At 42.2% G+C, this 22,014-nt stretch overlaps 1 protein-coding gene across 3 annotated transcripts in view; it reads right to left on the minus strand.

Annotated features, from left to right (window-relative positions):
- Positions 1-22,014, minus strand: part of LOC115472985 — a 130,897-nt gene that overhangs the window by 39,613 nt on the left and 69,270 nt on the right. For all 3 annotated transcript variants that reach the window (XM_030207553.1, XM_030207551.1, XM_030207552.1), the window contains 4 exons: positions 21,491-21,549; positions 9,505-9,613; positions 6,118-6,259; positions 5,158-5,318 (listed from right to left, as the gene is read on the minus strand). In XM_030207553.1, the coding sequence (XP_030063413.1) occupies positions 5,158-5,318; positions 6,118-6,259; positions 9,505-9,613; positions 21,491-21,549 (471 nt within the window). The remainder of the gene's footprint in view (positions 1-5,157; positions 5,319-6,117; positions 6,260-9,504; positions 9,614-21,490; positions 21,550-22,014) is intronic.

Below are 22,014 nucleotides of genomic sequence, written 5' to 3' on the forward strand. Positions count from 1 at the left end.
AAGCGCATACTGACTTTCTGGCTTCTATCTTGTTTCCATACAGACAGATTATATGATTGCAGAGGCTGTGAACTGCCAGAGCAAAGCCCTGTTGTTCTTTCAGCATAACATGAGGATCGAATGACAGTAGTGGGGTGTCTTATCCCTTAGTTTCGTCTGTCAGGAGCAGGATGGCAGGCACACTATAGTGACCATACTACAGCCTCCACACAAGACCAAGAGCCAACTTCTGAGGCAGGTGTGTGCATTCATTTGTGTACCTTAAAAACAGTGTGCTAGATAGAATTAACACGCCTTAACTTACAAATTAGTGCACATTTAAGATTTAAATGCACATTCAATATTTATTAAAATCAACATGTATTTATTTGTTACATTTGTATCCCATATTTTCCCACCTATTTGCAGGCTCAATGTGACTTACATAGTACCGTAAAGGCATTCGCCAAGTCTGGTAGAGAAACAAATACATGGTGATGTTGTGGTCAATTAAGGTTCAGGCACAATGGGGATCGAAGAGAGGAGAGGTTATATAGTGTCCATTATGAGCTTTGATTTTGCTGTGTTGCAGAGTGTAGGCACCTATGTTGGGTCAGTAGGGTATGCCTTTTTGAACAGGTTGGTTTTTAGTGATGTCCTGAAGTTTAGATGGTGGTAGGTTGTTTTCACAACTTTTGGCAGTGAGTTCTATAGTTGTGTGCTTATATAGGAGAAACTGGATGCATAGGTTGCTTTTATTTGAGTCTCTTGCAGTTTGGGTATGGAGGTTTAGGTATGTTCGTGATGATCTGGTTGTGTTTCTGGTTGGTAGATCTATGAGGTCTGTCATGTAGCCTGGGACTTCGCCGTAGATAATTTTGTGGACCAGGGTGCAGATTTTGAAGGTAATACTTTCTTTCATTAGGAGCCAATGCAGTTTTTCTCGGAGGGGTTTGGCACTTTCGAATCATGTTTTACCAAATATCAGCCTGGCTGCTGTGTTTTGAGCGGTCTGGAGTTTTTGTGAGTTGTTCTTTACATCCCGCATAGATTCCGTTGCAATAGTCTGTATTAGGTTACGGAATATGTAAAAGAAAAAACTGGGAAAAATGGTCAGACAAACCAAGTTTTTCCTCTGTGCACACCTCTGTTAAGTGCGTTCATATAGAACTCAGCATGGACAGCTAGCCACACCCTCCTAATGTTATTATAAATATTTGTTGCTATATATCATGAAGAATTCTAATTTGGTAATAGTATGTATGATATCTAACAAACAAATACAAAATATTAAAGTACAATACATAATAGGAAATACTGCATAAAGTACGAATAGACCATGCTGAATAATACAAAAATACCTAGAAATATGGCAAAACAATATATATAAAGGGAACTTACAGACAATAAAATTTCACACACTAAATACAAGTGCTCTAATTGCAAGACAAAATCCCTAGACGACCATCACAAGCTAGCTTTTAAGTAGTCCTTTTACCCTTGACTAGTTTGTTAGCATTAAAAGAATTTTAAATTATGGCAGCTCAAACAACGAAACCACACACACACACAAATCATTTCTAATTCAAGAGAGACATGCACGTGGAAAACTAACATTCTACCAGAGAATAAATCCCAGGCCAGAGCTTGAAAACTGTTCTCTTTTAAGCAAATTTGGAAAGGCCTGGAAAATTCCAGATCCTCTCACCGTGGAAGAGAGCCAGTTTCTGGTGAATAATTAAATTAAAATAATCCATGAGGTTCTGGGACCTAACAAGGCAGACTCTTCCTCAGAAATCATCCTGATAAATGTGTCCATCTTTTTCAGTTTTCTACATGCATTTTAACATACTTCCCAGATGGAAAACACACACGAGAAGTTAATGGAATGCCATTACTGGAAAGGAGAATTAATAGTATATCTCTTGTACTTAAGGCTTGGAGCACTTACACTCACTATTCCCATTATGTTCTTATGACAATCTCTTGAAAAATACAGTATCACTTACTAATATTCAGTTCAACGGTACTCTTGAAAATGCAGGCTTTAATGAGACTATTTCTGCTAGCTACTTTGAAAAACATTCAGACCCTGATGCTCAAAACTAAACGTAGGTCCTGCATTTCCCTGTGTAGAGCGTTCAGAGGCCCCAAGTGCAGAAACCAACGAGTGCACAGATGAAGAGCACAAGTAGCATGCTAAAGTAGTCAAGTTCATGAAAACGAGGTCATTTTGTATTCCTCCCCAATGCTCAGAAGAGAGTGCCCAAAACAAAACTACCTTACCGCTGCAAAATATAAAAGCCAGGTTGGAGCAGGCATTAGGGTGTTGGAAAAGAAGATTTCGCATTATTCTTTCTTCAAAATCTGCCGGTTCTGTTTGCTTTTGAAAGCAGAAGGAAGCCCATGCAAGCCCTTAAGTACTGGTCGTGAGAAACAAATATGCGCAAGTCACAGCAGACCCAAAAGTGAAAGCACGCATTGGCGTCTGTTTCTTGCGCTTAAATACTTATTTATTTATTTGTTGCATTTGTATCCCACATTTTCCCACCCATTTGCAGGCTCAATGTGGCTTACACTGTTCCGTCATGGCTATCGCCATTCCAGAGTAAAAGATACAAGAGAGAAAAGAGGCAAGACTGCTGCATTTTCTCAAAAAGGGAGATAAGAAAATCGTTCCCTACACAAGGTCTCTTTCTGGAGCACTGTTCAGCAGTGTGTGCTTATTGCATTCCTCATAGGATCAGCTTCCTGATTCTGTCCAGTTCTTATTTAGAATTCAGTGGCTTCATAAAAAGCTATCGCCTTAGTCGACAGCTTCTCATTAAACCCATTAACATAGATCATTTAAATGTGATAGAACGACTGGCTCCTATTTCCCACATTTCCAACGTTAGAAAGCATATTATCCCAACACAAAATTTCTTCTTTAGTTATTGCTTAAAATCATTCATGCATTTTCAAACAAATCCATGCAGACCTGCACCGAGGATCAACTACTGGGAATACTGTATTTAAGGGCTAAAAAGCCCCAGTTCAGATTTAGCTCCATTTCCAAGGACTGCACTTACAAAGAAAAGAGTTTTCTGGAGACCAATATTGGCTCAGGTGGCATCATAAACAGAAGCAAATATGAACCTATTTATACAAAATAAAGACTTCGTCTCAGATTTGTATTTACTTAAAATTTAGGGTGACATTAGGTAATATGTTCTAGAATCAAAGAAAACATGTAGAAGGTACATTTGCAGCAGCAATGTCTGTGAGGCAAGAGCTTTTGACTACCAAAAAAAAGGCCTTCTCCCTAGATAATAGGGAAAGGGAAAGGGAAATGGCATAGGCGTAGTTTGACTGTTTCATTTGGGGGGGGGGGGGGCAAAGGAAGGGGCGGAGCATATTCATTTGCATATATGTATATGCAAATTACGCTAATATGGAGGAAGGAAGGAAGGGAGCAAGAGCTGGCTTTTTTGGGGCATAACCATAATGAATATGTATGAGATATTTTTTGGTTATTCCCAAAAAAGCCAGCTCTTTCTCCCTTCCTCCTTACCCAGCACTCCCTCTTCCTCTCCAGTAGTATTTCCCCACCCCCTTTCCCATACCACAGATGCACATTTTTCAAAAGCTGACATATTCCAATTAATAAATTCTGAATAAAATACTTTTTTCTACCTTTGTTGTCTGATCATTTCGTTTTTCTATTCGCTTTGATCCTAGTGTCTTCTTTCCACACACTGCTTAGAATGAAAGTCTTATTAACCCTTTCCGTGCTTAAAATACACTTGGGAGAACTTGTGGCCTAATTTTTAGGGGTGCTTGGCTATCATTTGCTTTGTAAGAGATAAAAGATTTTAATGACCCACTAACTGCTCCCTTTCTTTCAAGATGTTTGTTTTCAGACTGATAATCTAGTTGATGCTGCACAGCAGCCTTTCCACCTTCCCAGAAGGATTGCGTTTTGCAGAGTCTGTTAATCTCATCCCACCCACTTCTCTGCTTGTAAATTCTCTGTCTTCTTATCTTGCCTGTAATTATTAGGATAACTGCAACCGACAATATCAATTGATGTGATGTGGCCATAAAATATGCTTCAACAGAGCTGTGCTCTGTAAAGACCTGTTAAGTGCATGCGCCGCTTCTGTCCTGTGATTTTACTGCAAAGCTGTCAGTCACCTTGTTGTGCTTGATCCCTTTCAGCAACTTTGTACCAGATCTGAGCAGAAATGTGATCACTGAAGTCAGCAGGGCCAGAGCATTAGCCGTGGTCTACAGAATGATGACCTCTCACCGGTCCGTAGCTTTGACCCCCAAACACGCGATCATTCCACTCCCTCCGGTACCCGATTCCTGACTTTATAGTTTAACCTTTTTATTTGCAGAGGCAGCAACAGTAGTAAAGAAGTAAACACTGCAGGCTCCCTCCAATTTCTCCCTTTCCTCACATAGTCCCGCCTTCCGCATGATGCATTTCCTGTTTCCGCGAAGGCGGGACAACTGCGTGAGGGAAGGGAGAAGCTGGAGGCGAGCCTGCAGTGTTTACTTCTTTACTGCCGTCGCTGCCTTTGCAAATAAAAAAGTAAAACATGCCGGGGGGGGGGGGGGTGGAGAAGGAACGGGGAGTTGAGGGCGGGACGAAGGGAGAGCTGCCTGCCATGCCGGCCCTGCGTTTGGGGGGGCATTGCCCCCCCTCGCCCCCACCAAACTACGCCCATGGGAAATGGGACTTGATATATCACCTTTCTGAGGTTTTTTGCAACTACGTTCAAAGCAGTTTACATATATTCAGGTACTTATTTTGTACCAGGGGCAATGGAGGGTTAAGTGACTTGCCCAGAGTCACAAGGAGCTGCAGTGGGAATCAAACTCAGTTTCCCAGGATCAAAGTCCACTGCACTAACCACTAGGCTATGTTAGGCAGAGTGGGGTCTACCTGACTGTTAGGTAGGTAAACACTTCACACCAAAGAGCCTTTCTGCTTGGCATCTAAGCTGTCCTGTACACAAAAGTACTACTACTAGGCTGCTATACACAGGAACAGAACAGCAGACCAAACAGCTTCCAAAATACGACTACAGTTATTATAATATTCTCTATTTCCTTTCATATATTGTGCATGTGTATACGAAATATTTATTTACAAATATGTAACACACAATAGAGACTGAACGTTTTTACCTGGCCATTTTGTTCTTTTAACAGCTGTGCAGATTTATGGATGACCACCTCCAACCTGCTGGATGGCAATTCACCATTCCCCTTCTCAGGCTGGCAGACTCCACCGAGGTCAATATTCACCTCTTCGGTATCCTCCTTTTCAGCTCCCGTAAGGAGACGCACTTCATACAGCAGCATTAGGGAAGAAAAACAAAAAAATCAAACAGTCTTGAATGTTACAAGTATTTCAGGAGCAGAAAAGCATCCCCACCCCCAGTCATCGCGATCAAAATGTTAACACAACTTGTTATGAAGTATTTGTAGGTACACATTATAATTAGATGAAAGTGAAGTCTACCATAGATCACTTTGGTCCAGTACAGAATCCGAGACTGCTGGATCATTATTGAAAGGGACCTATGTTTAGTGAGAGTTGCTAACGTGCAAGTCTCCTATCTGCATTTTCAGCAGCCCTATCCAAATAATGATGCTGCCCAGTACTAGCCCCACCTCCCAACCACCGGTGCTGCCACCCAATCTCCGCTAAGCTTCTGAGGATCCATTCCTTCTGAACAGGATTCCTTTATGTTTATCCCATGCATTTTTGAATTCCGTTACCGTTTTCATCTCCATCACCTCCTGCGGGAGGGCATTCCAAGTATCCACCACTCTCTCCGTGAAAAAATACTTCCTGACATTTTTCTTGAGTCTGCCCCCCTTCAACCTCATTTTATGTCCTCTAGTTCTACCGCCTTCCCGTCTCCGGAACAGGTTAGTTTGCGGATTAATACCTTTCAAATATTTGAATGTCTGTATCATATCACCCCTGTTTCTCCTTTTTTCCAGGGTATACATGTTCAGGTCAATGTGCAGTATTGAATGTGCATGTGCAGTACTGAATGTATGTGTTCATACTAGCCTATGCAATATATACTATGGCAAACAAAAAACTAAATTTTTTGTGTGTGAATTGTTTGTTACCTTCTAGGTGCTGCTCTTCCAAAGACTTATCACTGGCCCCATCTGCCTGTCCATCAGCATTCTGTTGAGCATGCTGCAAACTCATTTTATGGCACACCTCAAAGGCCTGCCCTACCGTCCGGACAATCCGCATGGCCTGACTCTGCAAGCAAACCAAAAGTATCTTAAATCTGAACACATTCCCCTTAATTTTATTAACTTGCATGCACAAGTGACAGAATCCTGCCAGTTATTTATGTAACTCAATAGTTACATTAGATGCTAATTGGCTTTAACCACCAATAATTGGCATTAACTGGCGTTAATTTGCAGTAACACAAGTAATTGCTTAGTCAGTATTCTACAAATTTGACAAGCCAATGGATCAGAAGCTCCGCTCTGTTCCAAACAGCACTCTAAAAATAGCGATGCAACAGCTATAATGCCTCCAGGTCCCCCCTCTCCAAACACTAAAGAACCCTGGTGGTCCAGTGAGACCTCTACTACTACTACTTATCATTTCTATAGTGCTACTAGATGTACACTTGAACATGAAGAGACAGTCCCTGCTCGACAGAGTTTACAATCTAATTAGGACAAACAGAACCTCTAGCCCTCCTTTCTTTCCTCCATCCCTCCTGGCACCCCCCCCCCACCCCCGCGGCCCTACCTGTCCATAGCTGGAAGTAGGAGTACTCCCTCCCTCCTCTTCAGGCACCTCCTCAAAATGGTGGCACCCTGCCCAGTGCATCCTGGGATGCACTGGGTGGGGTTAACTTCCATATAAGGATTAAGCCCCACCCATCACATCCCAGGATGCATCAGGCAGGGTGCCACCATTTTGAGGAGGCACCCGAAGAGGCAGGAGTGCTAGTCCCTCCTTCCTCCAACTATGGACAAGGTAGGCCACAGGGTGTGGAGGTGTGCCGGGAGAGAGGGTTAGCAGTCCCACTGGACCACTAGGCCATTTTTTCAATTTTATTTTGGGGAGGGAGGGAAGCAGCGGTCCCTCTGGACCACCAGGATTCTTTGAGGGGGAGCCCTGGAGGTCCACCAGACCTTCAGGCCTTGTGTGTTTTTTTTTTTTTGGGGGGGGGGCAGGCTTAGGTTTGACCTGTTAACTCTCTTCAGTGGGTGTCCCCATTCCTCCCTTGTAGGCAACCCTAATGTCAGCTCCAAGCTGGCGTAAGGTTTGCAGAGGGAGCAACACCCTTGTTTGGCATGCTGCCCGCTGATCATTAGGAAGGAAAGCAGGAGACCCTCGTTTAAATGCAATTTGCGATCAGAGCCGGTGAGCAGACTTACGCTAGTATCCTATCAAAACGGCAATTACAAGCATAATTGTCGACGTAGAATTTGTGCCTAACATGCATCATCCTGGCACTTAACATTTGGTGATCTGTAGAAAATTAACCCCCCTCCCCCCCAACACACACACGCTGAGGGTATTATTATAATATGTGGCCATGTGCACATGTAAATGGCCACCTGTAAAATAAAGACCAGTGCAAGAGTATGCTCCATGATATGATGGCAAACACTTTACAAGTAGTTATGTACAGGAGCAGAGTTTAGGTGGAGGTTTTTGCTACAAATTTAGATTATAAGATTTAATCTATGTGCATATGTGAAACCCATTTATAAACTGGGCTTTGATAGAATATTAATTTGTGTGTCAATCAAACTGGTATTTTGATCTGTGAGAGTTTTTTCCTGTCAGACAATGTATCAATTTATCCTTCTCTAGGACACCCAGGGAGGAGCTTCCTGAGGATGTAAAATATCTGTTTTTCTCTGTTGAGATAGAGTTTGAAAAACTGTCAGTGAAGACACAACACACATGAGAGATGTGTGTAAGATTTTAAGGGTTGAATTCACTTAGGCTTTCCCTCAGGATATACCACAAAACCTATCCATTAATACCCTCTCACTTTAGATGGAGGCTGATGGAGCTGGCCCTAGGGGCTCCTGTCAGGCCAGCCTCACCCCCCCCCCCCCCCCCGAATCTAAGGATGCTCCTGAGGGGGGGGGTGAAATATAAGATGATTCTAGACACAGACATTTACACCAGCTGAAGAGCAGGTCTAACTGTCTGCACCTACAAGATAAGCATGATTCCAGCTGTTTTTATGCTAGTATACACATAGGTACTTATGCGTTTTTATAAAATAGCACCTAAGTAGCCAACTATTTACCATCTTAACCATTACCTTCATTCTGCCAAAATTATATAGCAATATTACTATCTCAGATTCAAAATACTGAAAGATATAACTGCTCCACTGTCCTGTGCTATCTTAGAGGGAAAAAAATGGACGACCATGGCCCCTTCAGGTAAATATCAAATATTTAAGGGGACAGAGGAATTGTGGATGTTATGTTGATTCTGGCTTCCGATTAACATTAAATCTGATTGTAGAGCAAAGAAAGATGAATTACACTGGATTGTATTTAATGATTTTATACTCTGCATTTATGCTTGAGTGTCAAAACAGTGGAGAGATAAGAAAAATATTCAAGCAAACAAAATCATTTTAATCAGGGGGTTGACCAAGTTTTGAACTATTAGCTAAAGATGGTTCTGAAATGGGAATTATTTTTTAAACAGAGTCTTTGGGGGAGGGTGTGATTGTGAGCTATCGTCAGAATTCTGTGATTTGAAAATCAATCCAGAATCGGGGGGATGGATGGACCTCAACTCTTAACCAATTCCAGCAGGGATTAAAAGTTTCACATCACAAAAAAACTCCCCCAAAGTTGGGTGTCAGGGAAGTTATCCCAACTAATCTGCATCCTTGGATTTTGATCACCACCACCAAAAACTTGCTAGTACCACTTGTACAAAAAGGTGGTATATCAAATCCCACTATCCCCTTACAGTATTCCCATATCCTTTCATCTGGGTGTCCTCTTCAGACTATGCATGGTATAAGAACATTCCACGTCCAGTTTTTTTTTTCTTTGCTGCCATATACAAAAAGGATTAAACAAGTTGCCATGAGGTATTATTCTATACAACATAATACATTGTTTCATGTTCTACATATATCACGTGGAAAGCAAAAAATAAAGCATATTTCCTACATCTCTCTATTTCTACTAATTTAATAAAGGCAGCAGTAACAAAAGTATCAGTACAAACATTTCCTGCTTGAAATTAATATGAAGGTTTAAAGCTTATTAAAATTTGACTGACCATCCTTCAGAACCAGTATAGAAAGCAATATGAAATCTGGGGTAAGAGAAACACCCATACAAAAACAAATACAAGAACAAAAAGAACTAAAGCATGGGGATATCTAATATATTATATAACACAAAGGAAACACAAGGAGAGACAGGAAAGGTAACTGGGCCGGCCTAAATAGTCATCAGAGACTAAGTAACTATGAAAAGACATCAACCAACCTTCTTTTTAGATTTGAACACATTGCATCTGAATGTGTTACTTGCACCATCCCTTGCAATGTAACTGAAAATCTTAAGGTCCTGTGAATCATGAGATACATAGAATATTCTAGGGGGGAAAAAAAGAGAGAATTAGAAACATGCATATATACTTTATTCTGCATTTCTGCAAAAAGGAAAAATAAATATATAAACAGGAGGGGAATACACTCCAAACCTTGCACTTCAAGATCAAGAAAATCTGAATTTACAGTGCAACTTTTAACCAAACAGACTTCTAATATACTACAGAATTTATACTTCAGTACGATGTATGTCATCAACTCTAGAAACAATTAACTCTTATGCCCTGAACTGAATGAATACTTCCAAAGAACTGAAGGGAAAGGGTATATTTTGGCCTTAATCTTGGATCACCTAGAGCGGCATAACTGAAAGGGACGCCCAAGTTTTTGCTGAGGACGTCCTCGCAAAACATCCCGGTGGACGTCCATCTTTCATTTCGATAATACGGTCGGGGACGCCCAAATCTTGAAATTTAGGTCGTCCTTAGAGATGGTCGTCCCTAGACTTGGTCATTTCAGATTTTCGGCGATAATGGAAACCGAGGACGCCCATCTCAAAAACTACCAAATCCAAGTCATTTGGTCATGGGAGGAGCCAGCATTCGTAGTGCACTGGTCCCCCTCACATGCTGGAGCACTGCAGTGGACTTCACAAATTGCTCCCAGGTGCATAGCTCCCTTACCTTTGGTGCTGAGCCCCCCAACCCCCCCAAAGCCCACTCCCCACAACTGTACACCACTACCATAGCCCTAAGGGGTGAAGGGGGGCACCTACATGTGGGTACAGTGGGTTTGGGAGGGTTGGAGGGCTCCCATTTACCACTACAAGTGTAACAGGCAGGGGGGGATGGGCCTGGGTCCACCCGCCTGAAGTGCACTGCACCCACTAAAACTTGCCATGCCACAAATAAAAGTCCTTAAACACAGATTTAGTGCGAAATAAAACCTGATGTGGCCACGGTTTGCCTTCAGCCTGCGTCAGGGTGTGAACACAAAATATTAAATGCAGTAGTATACATTGTTTCTTCTTGATCATTTTAGGATAATGGACATATGCTCAAATATACTGTTTTCCCTATGGTGAAATATCATTCTATGTTGGATTTTATTTCCTTATTTGTGATGTGTTGTGGCAAGCTCTGTCTTATACACTACAGAATGGACTGCTCAAATGCATAGACTCTTACATCATGAAAGATTCTCTCAGGGCAATTATCTTATTGCAATGCAACCTTCAGTTCTCTATGATTAAGCAGCCTGGGCGATAATTATGGCACATATATATATTTAATCATATTTATTGCTTGCCTTTCTAAAGGCGCCTTAAGGCAAGGTACAAGCACTGCATTATGGATCACCACTTACAGATGTAACTTTTGACCATCCTCTCAAGAGTGAAGATAAATTATTCTAAAAGATCCTGGAGAAATCCCAAGTGTCAGAAAACCAGACAAAAGCTGGACATCTTAGGAATGCTAATAAAGGCTATTAGAGCGTATCAGAAGTCATATGCAACTAACGGGGCAAGCAATAAGAAAATGTTAACCGAGCATTCAGTTCTGCTGTTGCAGCAGTTGATGAAAAAAAAAAAAAGTAAAGTAACATTTTAATTGCTATTTGCATGCCTGCCAAAGAAAAAGCAGCCAACCAGAACTTTGCCACAATGAAGAAAGCACGCAGTACTAACCCTTAGGGATTCTCATTGAGCAAGACCTATATCTGTTGTACACAGCCTTGGGTAAATCTCTTCACAAAGTTGGTTAATAAATTCCAATAACTAAATAAAAGATCAACTGGAAAACCATTCTGTGATACATTAACGAAACTCCTGAAACAATGGGTGGTTGATGCTCTGTCCCTTTTACAGTTAGTGTCTCCTGAGATAGCTCCAAAATGCCTGCTTTTAAGTGTGAAATGAAGGGTGAGGGACATTGCAGCCGACTCTGTGGGTGCTTGAGCACCCCCAATATTGAGAAAATTCCTTGTATGTGTCCAGGGATGGGTCATTTCCACTGGGCTTAGCACCCCCAATAATTTAGAAAAGTTGGCTCCTATGGTGAAGGAGATGAAAGTGGAGTGTGTGTGAATGCAAAAACAAAACATGCAAACAATAAACTATCATTTTTAGTTTCCGTTACTTAGGAACCCATTTACTAAAGCTTAGTGCATGCTACTTGGCTGAAGCAAAGGATAGTGAGGCAGATGCACTAAAGCTTATTGAGCCTTTAATGACCCTACAACGAGGAAATTTTGATCCGTTGCATGCATCAAAGGGCTTTTACTGAGGAAGCTAGCAGCTAACGAAAACGGAATGGAGATGAGCAATTAGTGTAAAAACCCCATTGAAACGAGATGCAGTAACCTTTTCCGATTGCCTTTACGCAGGAAAAAGGCAGGAAATCTAACGAGAGGTCTGGACCTCTCGTTAGGACAGCTCTGTGCCAGGAAAAATCGTAAAATGAAAAAATAAACAAACTTTGAGCCAATCCCAGCGCATTAGCAGAGCTAAAAGCGCTGTGATTGGTCAAAACGACGTTGCATTACATATGTCCAAAAGAGCTGTGTTTGAGCTTAAAGAAAATGTGTCATAAAACACATCAAATTAAAAAAATAAAAAAAGGATCGGGAAGGGGCAAGGGCGCTCATCAGGAGCATCCTGTATGGACGACCATGCCCCCCCCCCCGCTGCTCCCCACTGTCCGCCACTTCCCCCCCCCCCCCCCCCCCCACGAAAAAGCGAAATTCTAGCAGCCCCGGTCCCCCTCCCTTCCTGTTCTTCTGTTTTGCAAAAGCTAGCTCCGCCTCCCATCATTCCTCCGCCCCGTGCACCCCCCCCCCTGCTGCTCCCCACTTTCCACCGCTTTCCCACCCACCATGAAAAAGCGAAATTCTAGCAGCCCCGGTCCCCCCCCCCCTTCCTGTTCTTGTGTTTTGCAAAGCTAGCTCCGCCTCCCGTCATTCTTCCGTCCCGTGCCCCGCCCCCGCTGCCCCCCCTGAGGTCGACTACGCCGCTCCCCCCCTCCACCGAGACCCCCCTCCCTATTACCGACCCGAGCAGCGCCTCTCACCTCTTTCTGAAGCGCTGCACGGGCAGGAAGATCTGTTGTGTTGGTCGCAGAGTCTCCATAACGTCTCTTCTTCCCTGGCCTAGGCCCCGCCTCCTTCTGACGTACGTCAGAAGGAGGCGGGCCTAGGCCAGGAAAGAAGAGATGTCATGGAGACTCTGCGACCAACACAACAGATCTTCCTGCCCGTACAGCGCTTCAGAAAGAGGTGAGAGGCGCTGGTCGGTAATAGGGAGGGGGGTCTCGGTGGAGGAGGGAGCGGCATAGTCGACCTCAGGGGGGCAGCAGGGGCGGAGCACGGGGCGGAAGAATGACGGGAGGCGGAGTTAGCTTTTGCAAAACAGAAGAACAGGAAGGGAGGGGGACCGGGGCTGCTAGAATTTTGCTTTTTCGGGGGGGGGGGGGGGAAGCGGCGGAAAGTGGGGAGCAGCGGGGGGGGGGGGCAAGGTCGTCCATACAGGACGCTCTGGACGAGCGCCCTTGCCCCCTCCTGATCCTTTGTTTTTGTATTTTGTTGACCGGGTAGCCACGTGTATGTGTTGTGGCTTTTTTTGTTTGTTTGTTTTGACATTTGCAGCATGCGCAGAGCAGCCAGCAAAACGCTTGGCTGCTCTGCGCATGATTTAGGGGCAGATTACCGACGTGTATTGTGATTCCTTGATACATTGTACGTTTCAATACTGATCTGAGCATGTGTGACTTTTTTTTTGTGCATTCTTCGTTTTTTTAAAATCGTTAGGGACTTTAACGATTTAGATTTTTTAACGTTTGGTTGATGCATCTGCCTCAGTATGTCTTGATTCTTTCAAAAAAACAAAAGGAAACCTGAAAGCTCAGTGATCCACTTAAAATTCTAGATTTATTTATTTATTTATTGCGCTTGTATCCCACATTTTCCCACCTATTTGCAGGCTCAATTGGCTTACAAAGACCTGTTATGGCATCGTCATTCCAGGTTAAATAATACAATTGGTGTTACAAAGAAGTCAGTGAAGGCAAGAGGATTTGGTCAAGCAGTTGTAAAAAGATACATTTGAATAAACTTGGGTAGGTGTTGTGTTATGGTTAGTTATGGGTTCTCGTGGTAGGCTTTGTTAAAGAGGTAAGTCTTCAGGGATTTGCGGAAGACAGTTAATTCGTTTTCAGGTGAGTTGGAAATGAATTCCATAGCTGCGTACTCATATAAGAAAAGCTGGTTGCGTGTGATAGTTTGTATTTTAGTCCTTTGCAGCTGGGGAAATGTAGGTTAAGAAAGGTTACGGGAAGATCTTTTAGCATTTCTGGGTGGTAGGTCCATGAGGTCTAGCATGTATGTCGGGGCATCTCCGTAAATGATTTTGTGAACAATCATGTAGGTCTTGAATGCGATACTTCTTTAAGTGGGAGCCAGTGTAATTTCTTTCTTAGGGGTTTTGCACTTTCATATTTTGTTTTCCCAAATATGAGTCTAGCTGCAGTATTTTGGGCTGTTTGAAGTTTTTTGATGGTCTGTTCTTTGCAGCCGGCATAAAGTGCATTGCAATAGTCCAGGTGACTTAATACCATTACTGTACCAGGTTCCGAAAAATGGCCCTTGGGAAGAAAGGTTTTACTCTTTTGAGTTTCCACATAGAATGGAACATTTTCTTAGTTATGTTTTTCACGTGATTTTCAAGTGTGAGATTTTGGTCAATGGTGACTCCCAGAGTTTTCAGGTTGTTAGAGACAGGGAGGGAAAAGTTTGGGGTGGTTATGGTGGTGAATTTATTTGTATTGTGTTGTGAGGTGATTATAAGACATTGTGTTTTTTCTGTGTTGAGTTTTAATTGAAATGCATCCGCCCAGGAGTGCATTATTTGGAAGCTTTGGTTGATTTCGTTGGTGATTTCCTTTAGGTCATGTTTGAATGGGATGTAAATCATGACATTGTCTGCATATGTATGGGTTGAGCTTCTGATTGCCTAATAGCTTGGCATCATCATCAGGTTAAAGAGGGTTAGTGAGAGGGGGGATCCTTGGGGGATACCGCATTCCGGTCTCCATGGGACTGATGTCTCTGCGTTAGTTGTTACTTGGTATGATCTTGTTGTCAGGAATCCTCTAAACCAATTAAGAACGTTACCTCCGACTCCGAAGTATTCCAGGATGTGTAATAGTATTCCATGGTTGACCATATCAAAGGCACTGGACATGTCAAATTGTAGAAGTATGTTATTGCCGGTTGCAATTGTTTGTTTAAATTTGTTCATTAAAGTTACTAGTACTGTTTCTGTGCTGTAATTCAATCGAAATCCTGATTGAGATTCATGTAGAATTGAGTGTTTATTTAGGTGGTTAGTGAGCTGTTTCGTCACTACGCCTTCCATGAGTTTGGTTATGAGCGGGATAGATGCTACTGGGCGATAGTTGGTTAGGTCGTTTGTACTTTTCTTTCCTTCAATGGGACTGAGGATATTACAAGGATTTTACAGCCGGAACTTTTACAACAATCTCGCTGTTAAGCACTTCTGTCACAACATCAGAGATTCACCAAACCCCTGAGGCAGACCTTTTGTGCCGAAACACGGCCATATTGGGTCGTCTTCTGCCGTTTTCCAATAAAGACCATTTGATATCCTCCTTGGATCTACCTCACTGTTTTGTTTTGTTGCCTGTTTGGATGTTCCATCATTCATTCCATCACACCCCACTGAAATCAGGTCTGATGGGGGTGGTAGCTGTCTGTGCTCCTTTAGGTAAAAGATACTATTAAGTATTATTTATGTAAGAGAGATTTCATATATGTGTTGGGGAAAAGAACTATCTTTCACTGCAAAATGTTTTAAATACATACACTCAATGTTAAAGGCTGTCTAAGTTCTTATTCTGTATTTGCAGGGCAGTTTATTTACAGATACTTACTAGCTAGGTATTCATTACAGCACTTATATTTGGGATCTTACGCAAGCAGAATGTACATCAAGATAAATATTGATTGAAAACCTGAATTATTACTCTGTATCAGAGTATCAGTGTGAACTCACTGATTGGTGAACATAGCAGACTCTGGGTCCAGATGAATTCCTCCTCTTTGTTGCTGTATTTTTCTTGAATTTCTGAAGATGGTCCTGCAGTGATCCTCTTTGCTTGCAGAGGGGGAACTGATGGTGATTCTTGGAGCAGATAAAGGTTTTTTTTGTATGCACAGAGTGGATGAAGGTGAAAATGAAGAGGATCTTGCCCTCTGTGCAGGTGAAGAGAGCCAGAAAGAGAAAGAAGTGATCACTGAAGTCCCTCAAATGCTAGGGATGAAGTCTCATAATTGTCTAGTGACCTCAATTCCTACAGGCTGACCTCTGTAATAATCCAAATTACAATGCAGGAAAAATTAGGTCCAGTTCATTTTGGTTGATGAGATGGAAGAAAATTTAGCTTGAATCAGATCAGCTGGTCACACGTTTCTCAGCAATCCAAGTGCTCAGATACACATCTAAGAATGTTTGGAGTGGTGCTTCTCTCATTTATCATAGATTTAAAATTTGAAAAGAAAACCTACCCAATACTTGAGGACTATTGCCTGAGAACCTCAGAATAAATGGTCTTTCCTTGGTAACATCCCTGCTCTGCAGAAAGCCGAGGACTATCACCTGGAGACGGGCTATGTGAACTCTTGTTTCACAGTTTCAGTCTCAATTACCCTCCTACGTTGGCTCTGCCTTTCTGGTAGTTAGCTACTGAAGTCTTATTCAAGCTAGCCATGATCATTAAATGGAGGAGGGGTGGGAGCGCCGGAGTGCCAGAATTGCCTCTCACGGCTCAGTTTACCTAGTGAGCTCCAGCCAGCAATTATCTGAATCCAGCATAAATCATTATTGCAGGAAATTCAGCACATCACATCACAATATCACAGAGGCTTGGGGAAACATTGGCTCTCCTACCAGTTCTTCTCCCAATAACTGCCCATCTGAGGATTGCGTTAAGTCTAGGCCACAACTGCCACAGGGACTGACAGAGCTCCAAGTGGCAAATGAGCAGGCTTTTTCTCTTCCCCATAATGTAGAATAAAGGAAAACATTTAGAGGTAAAATAACAGGGCTCACAGCAACATAATGGGTCCCACCATCTTCACATTCATTTTCAATAAATTAACACATTAAAAGTTTTTAAATGGGTAATCAACTCAACTTATGTTAATTTGTAGGCCTATACACATTAAATAGATTTAGCTCACAGTAAAAGAATTGAGTGCATGTTAATAAGTATGCATCCTTATTGCCTAGCACTTTAAAACCTCATTTGGATTAAAAAGTATAAAAAGAGCAGGGTTTCCTCTGTGATGGGCGAATGACTCTTTTCGCTATTTGGGGGTGCAGTTATCTATATATCCTGGCCTGCTTTATCGTTTGAATGTGGATAAGCTGCTTTGTGAAATGGAGAAGCAGTTGGATCAATGAAGTAGGTTGCCTTTATCCCTGTTAGGGAGGATTCACCTATTCTGTATGGTGCTCTTTCTGCATTGGCTGTATGTATTGCAGTCTTTGCTGCTTTGCCTTCTACATAAGTACCTCAGATCTCTGTATCAACACTTGCCCGTTTTTGTTTGGGTGGGTGTGGCCTAAGATGTGTTGGCATTATTTGCTGGGGACGTGGCATCAAATGGGAATGGGGGTCCCAGATATCAGGCATTATAACCAAGCATGTCATTTGCGCCATTTAAGAGACTGGATTTTAGACTCCGACTTGTTTACAGATTCACTGGAAAGATCTCTGTTTCGGCCCTGGCACCTTAACTACCTCTTGAATGCTCAACTTAGTAAACTACCCCTTTGGATATGTCGCAGTGTATTATTTCAAACTCTTTGGGTCTTCTTGAGAGAGTTGCTCCCGTACTGGGGTTAAGAGGTAACCAGCAGTATTTTGCTTCCCAAAGTGGATAGTTTTGCATAGTTTTGGCGATTCATTTTTCAACATCTATCTCTACTACTGGATTTTCCCCTACGCATGTCCTTGGTTGGGGCGCTTTTTGGCTCCACTAGGATGATGGTACTGGGAAGTGGGGAGGGGGCAAAACATTTTTAAGTCAAGTATTTGGGAGAAGAAATGCATTCTTAATCACTGGCAGTTGGACTATCCACCCTCTCTTTGGTATTGGAGAAACAAACTTCATACCTTGCTGCTCTGGGAATCCTTCGAAACACATTTGTCACCAAAACAGCAGCAATGCTTTTTAAAGGTCTGGGGTGCTTACCTACAACAGGTATCACCCAGGACATGTAGCCAGGTGTTAAATTGCTTTACTGTTGCACACTAAGTTTACAGTAATCTTTACCTACCAGCTCTCGGGGGGGGGGGGGGGGGGGAGTGAGGGGATGGCAAAGTGGTGGCGGGAAATCACAGAATCTTTGTGCTGTATGGTGTATGAGGGCTTTTGATTTTGTTAAGGGGGAGGGATTGGGGCTACTGTTCTGTTGTGTGTGTGTGGCGGGGTTCTTGGACAGTTATATTTTTTACTATTATAAAAAACTGTTTATTGAAATTCAAAGTATAAAAAGGATCTCATGCTTCAATTCTGGAGTTAATGATAGTAGATAGGATAAAAAAAAGTTAGGAAAGAATATAAAAGACTTGTCACAGTAACAAGCAGAAAATGAATATCAGTTCATATTACACAAATTTAACATGAATAAAATGAAGGCTATCATCATGTACTGAACATGCAATTTGTACAAAAATGTGAAAATAGCAGACACTTTGATGAACAGATAAGTAGATACAGAAGCAGAATCTGGCATAAGACTAAGGGGCTCATTTTCAAAGCACTTAGACTTACAAAATTCCATAGGTTCCTAAGTAGCTTTGTATGTCTACTTGCTTTTAAAATACACCTCTAAGGGGTATGTTTACTAAGGTGTATTAGCATTTTTAACACACCTGCAAATTTAAGGCACGTTAAACGCCAACGTGCCTATACATTTCTATGGACTTGTTAGCGTTTAACAAGCGTAAACCATTTATGTACGTTAAAAACGCTAACACGCCCTTAGAAATGTATAGGCGCGTTAGTGGTTAGGGTGGTGGACTTTGGTCCTGGGGAACTGAGTTCAATTCCCACTTCAGGCACAGGCAGCTCCTTGTGACTCTGGGCAAGTCACTTAACTCTCCATTGCCCCAGGTAAGCCGCATTGAGCCTGCCATGAGTGGGAAAGCAGGGGGTACAAATGTAACAAAAAAAACAAAATGCTAATGCACCTCTTAGTAAACATAGGTATAAATCACTAAAAAGCTATCACTGAGCAAAATGTGTTGGGTAGATCTTATATACAAGAAGTAGACTAATCTGTAGTAAGTTTTTCACCTTTGAAATCCAAGCAAAACTAAACATGTTTTTAGGGAGTTCTATCTATGGGTTGTTTGTGTTCATTAAAGGAGTTATTAGTACAGAAGCAGTAAAAGGCAGAAGCTGTGGCCTCCTGGAGCCTGAAATCAAAGGAAGAAAGAATTCCACTATTGAATGCCTGCTTGGAACTCTTAAGTGAATGACAGACATGTGCTAATTACCTGGCTTGCTCTAGTCAACCTCAAAAAAAGTTCAAGTTAAGGAGAACTCTGTGGTCTGTGCCTCCACCTGCTTAACACTTTTTTAATCAATATGCTAATTTCATGCCTGGCTACCATTTTTTCTTGGTTTTAAGCTGACCATTGTAAAACAGTCAACTTTCAGCTGGATGAGAAATTAGTTTTCAATTAAAAAAAAAATCTTCTGCAATTTGGAAAGTGATAATTGTGCCTTTTCCTATTTCCACAGAGTTGTTTGGCTTACAGCTCAGTTTCACAAATTCTCTTTTACATTGGGTTTAATCAACCAGTGAAGGCAGACCAGTATCTAGCTGATTAATTAGTGAGACTTACCAACTAATACTTCCAGGAAATAGGTACTTTAAACTCTGCTATATTAAATCTTTACTAAGCCTATGAGTCTACCTTCATTATTAGACTATTAAAAAAAAAAAAACACAAGCCATGTTATGTGAGTGTCTGTGTCTTCCTATTTCCTCCCCCCACTCCAACAAGAACTCTGCTGTTTAGCGTCCTACTCACACCAAATTTTCTGGACTGTCAAGAGAGTAGGGTTACCATATGTCTGAATTTACCCGGACATGTCCTCTTTTTGAGGACATGTCCAGGCAACCGGGCGGGTTTTGCCAATCTGCCCGTTTGTCCGGATTTCTGGACAAATGGGCAGGCTGGTAGGCGGGCCATCCTATAGGACTTCAACTCTCGGCGGCCATTTTGAATCGGCGCCAAGATCACGAACAGGAAGGATGCATGCAGGGCAGTGCTCTGGGCAGGAAAGAGGGGGCTATTTCCTGCCCCGAAGAGGTCACTAGACCACCAGGGCATTAGTAAGGTAAGGGGAGGGGGGTGACAGGGAGGGGGAGTGACAGAGTGTGTGACAGGGGGGAGGGGAAAATGTGACAGGGGCGGAGCGAGGGCATGAAAGGGGGCGGGGTATGGGTCCTCCTTTTTGGGGGACAAAATATGGTAACCCTAGTCAAGAGCATCTAGAAGATCTTGACAGACTCAGGGCCAGATGCACTAAACCTAACGAGCCAGCAATGTGGCTTTTAAACCATTTCTTTTTTTTTTTAAATATCTCTATTGAATCAGAGAATCATAAAAATGCTTACAACAAAGTGCATCAAAAGCACTACAACAAAACACATTGCATATCATAGCAGAATACACAAAGGCAAAATTCAAACTGAACAGACTCATCCCAATCTTTCGAGGCACCAACATCAACTCCCCCCTCTGATTCACAATTTTTGGTTTTATCCTCCCACCTCCTCTACCCCCCCCCCCCCTCCTTCCACACAAACACTCAAGAAAGTGTATCCACCACAGCAATCTCTGATACATATAAAGGAACATATCTGCTCCATATATCTCGGTACTGATGGTGCCCCACTGAGGTCGAAAACTGAAGAGAAGTAAGCAGCCAACTTGCCATTTTGCGGCGGCGGCAGGCTACCTCCCTCCTCCAACTAAGGCCCTGGTACCTCAGTGATTTGTTTTGAGCTAAGGTGGAGCTATGGTACCAGCGGCAACAGCCCTGAAAGAGGGAGAGGGGTAGGGGATGCTGGAAACACTAGTTCTATGCCTGTTAAAAACAACCCCTTCTACTGTGTGCTACTATAAACCACTGTTGAACAAACAATACTATTGTGCAATATCTGCTTACTGGTTAGAGCACCAGGCTTGAGATCCCATTACTTCTAGTACAAAACAGATTGTGAGCTCTCCGTGGACACAGAAATACCTTGTGTACCTGAATGCAACTCATCTTGAGCTACTACTTTAAAAAGATGTAAGCAAAATCCAAATAAGATTTCAACTGCATTATCACCCACCATAAATTTGACTTATATGACATATGATGCAGGTCTACTATAAACTTCAGGCACAATGACACCCAACAGTTTCAAACTGTGCCATGGATCCAAAAGCAGGATCGTTACACTGGTATTTTACTATCCAGCTGCACTTTGATGCTACTCACAAATAATAAACTGCATATTGTGAGATACACTGGTAAGCTGGAACTTGCAATGCAGCCTTTTCGGTTGCTGGTCCACAAATTTGGAACAATTAACCAGGCTATCTAAGATTGCAAAACTGATCCAACAAACAGTTGAAGACATATCTGTTTGTGAAAGCATGGGGCTGCTACTTTTGTTTCATTTGTGACTGAAGAGCTTTTATCTGTCTGTGATTTATGTCTGACAAGCTTTTATTTGTTAGGATTTCATTATGTATGTTTTGTGATCCACTTAGTTGTAGTCAGAATAGCATTTTTAAATAATAAAAAGAGTTAAAAACAAAGATTTGGAAAGTTACCTGTATACAGGATCGTGCATAACCAACATCTTACTCTCATCCCACGTCCATTCTTTTCTCTGTAATGGAAGCAAAAATTCTTTGAACAGAAAAAAAGGGGGGGGGGGCAAGGGCTGAGTTCTAACAAGAGGGGGGGAAAGGCTTTCTCTTCCAGTAAGTAGATATTATATAAAACTATAAACAACCAAAAAAAATGAATAAAGGCATACACTATTAAGTGGCTAGAACAAACCTCCACCTACACTTGATTTGATGATTTAGATACTTGTTCTGAGTGAGGGTTTGATTTCCATTCCATGACACATGCAATTTTTTACTATTCTAGCTGTCTTTTACGGCACCCAGTCATAACAGCCCCGACAAAACAGCCTTGTAACAAAATAACCCTTGATATTTCACACCCTAACAAAATAGCCCTTAACAAAATGGCCCCTGCCGCAAAACAACCCTTGACAAAACAGCCCCCTAAGAAAAAATAACACATCACAAAAAATATAATAAACTACAACTGAAATCTTCACTGA

The sequence above is a fragment of the Microcaecilia unicolor genome, chromosome 6 (genome assembly GCF_901765095.1).
Source record: "Microcaecilia unicolor chromosome 6, aMicUni1.1, whole genome shotgun sequence".
Lineage (NCBI taxonomy): Eukaryota > Metazoa > Chordata > Amphibia > Gymnophiona > Siphonopidae > Microcaecilia > Microcaecilia unicolor.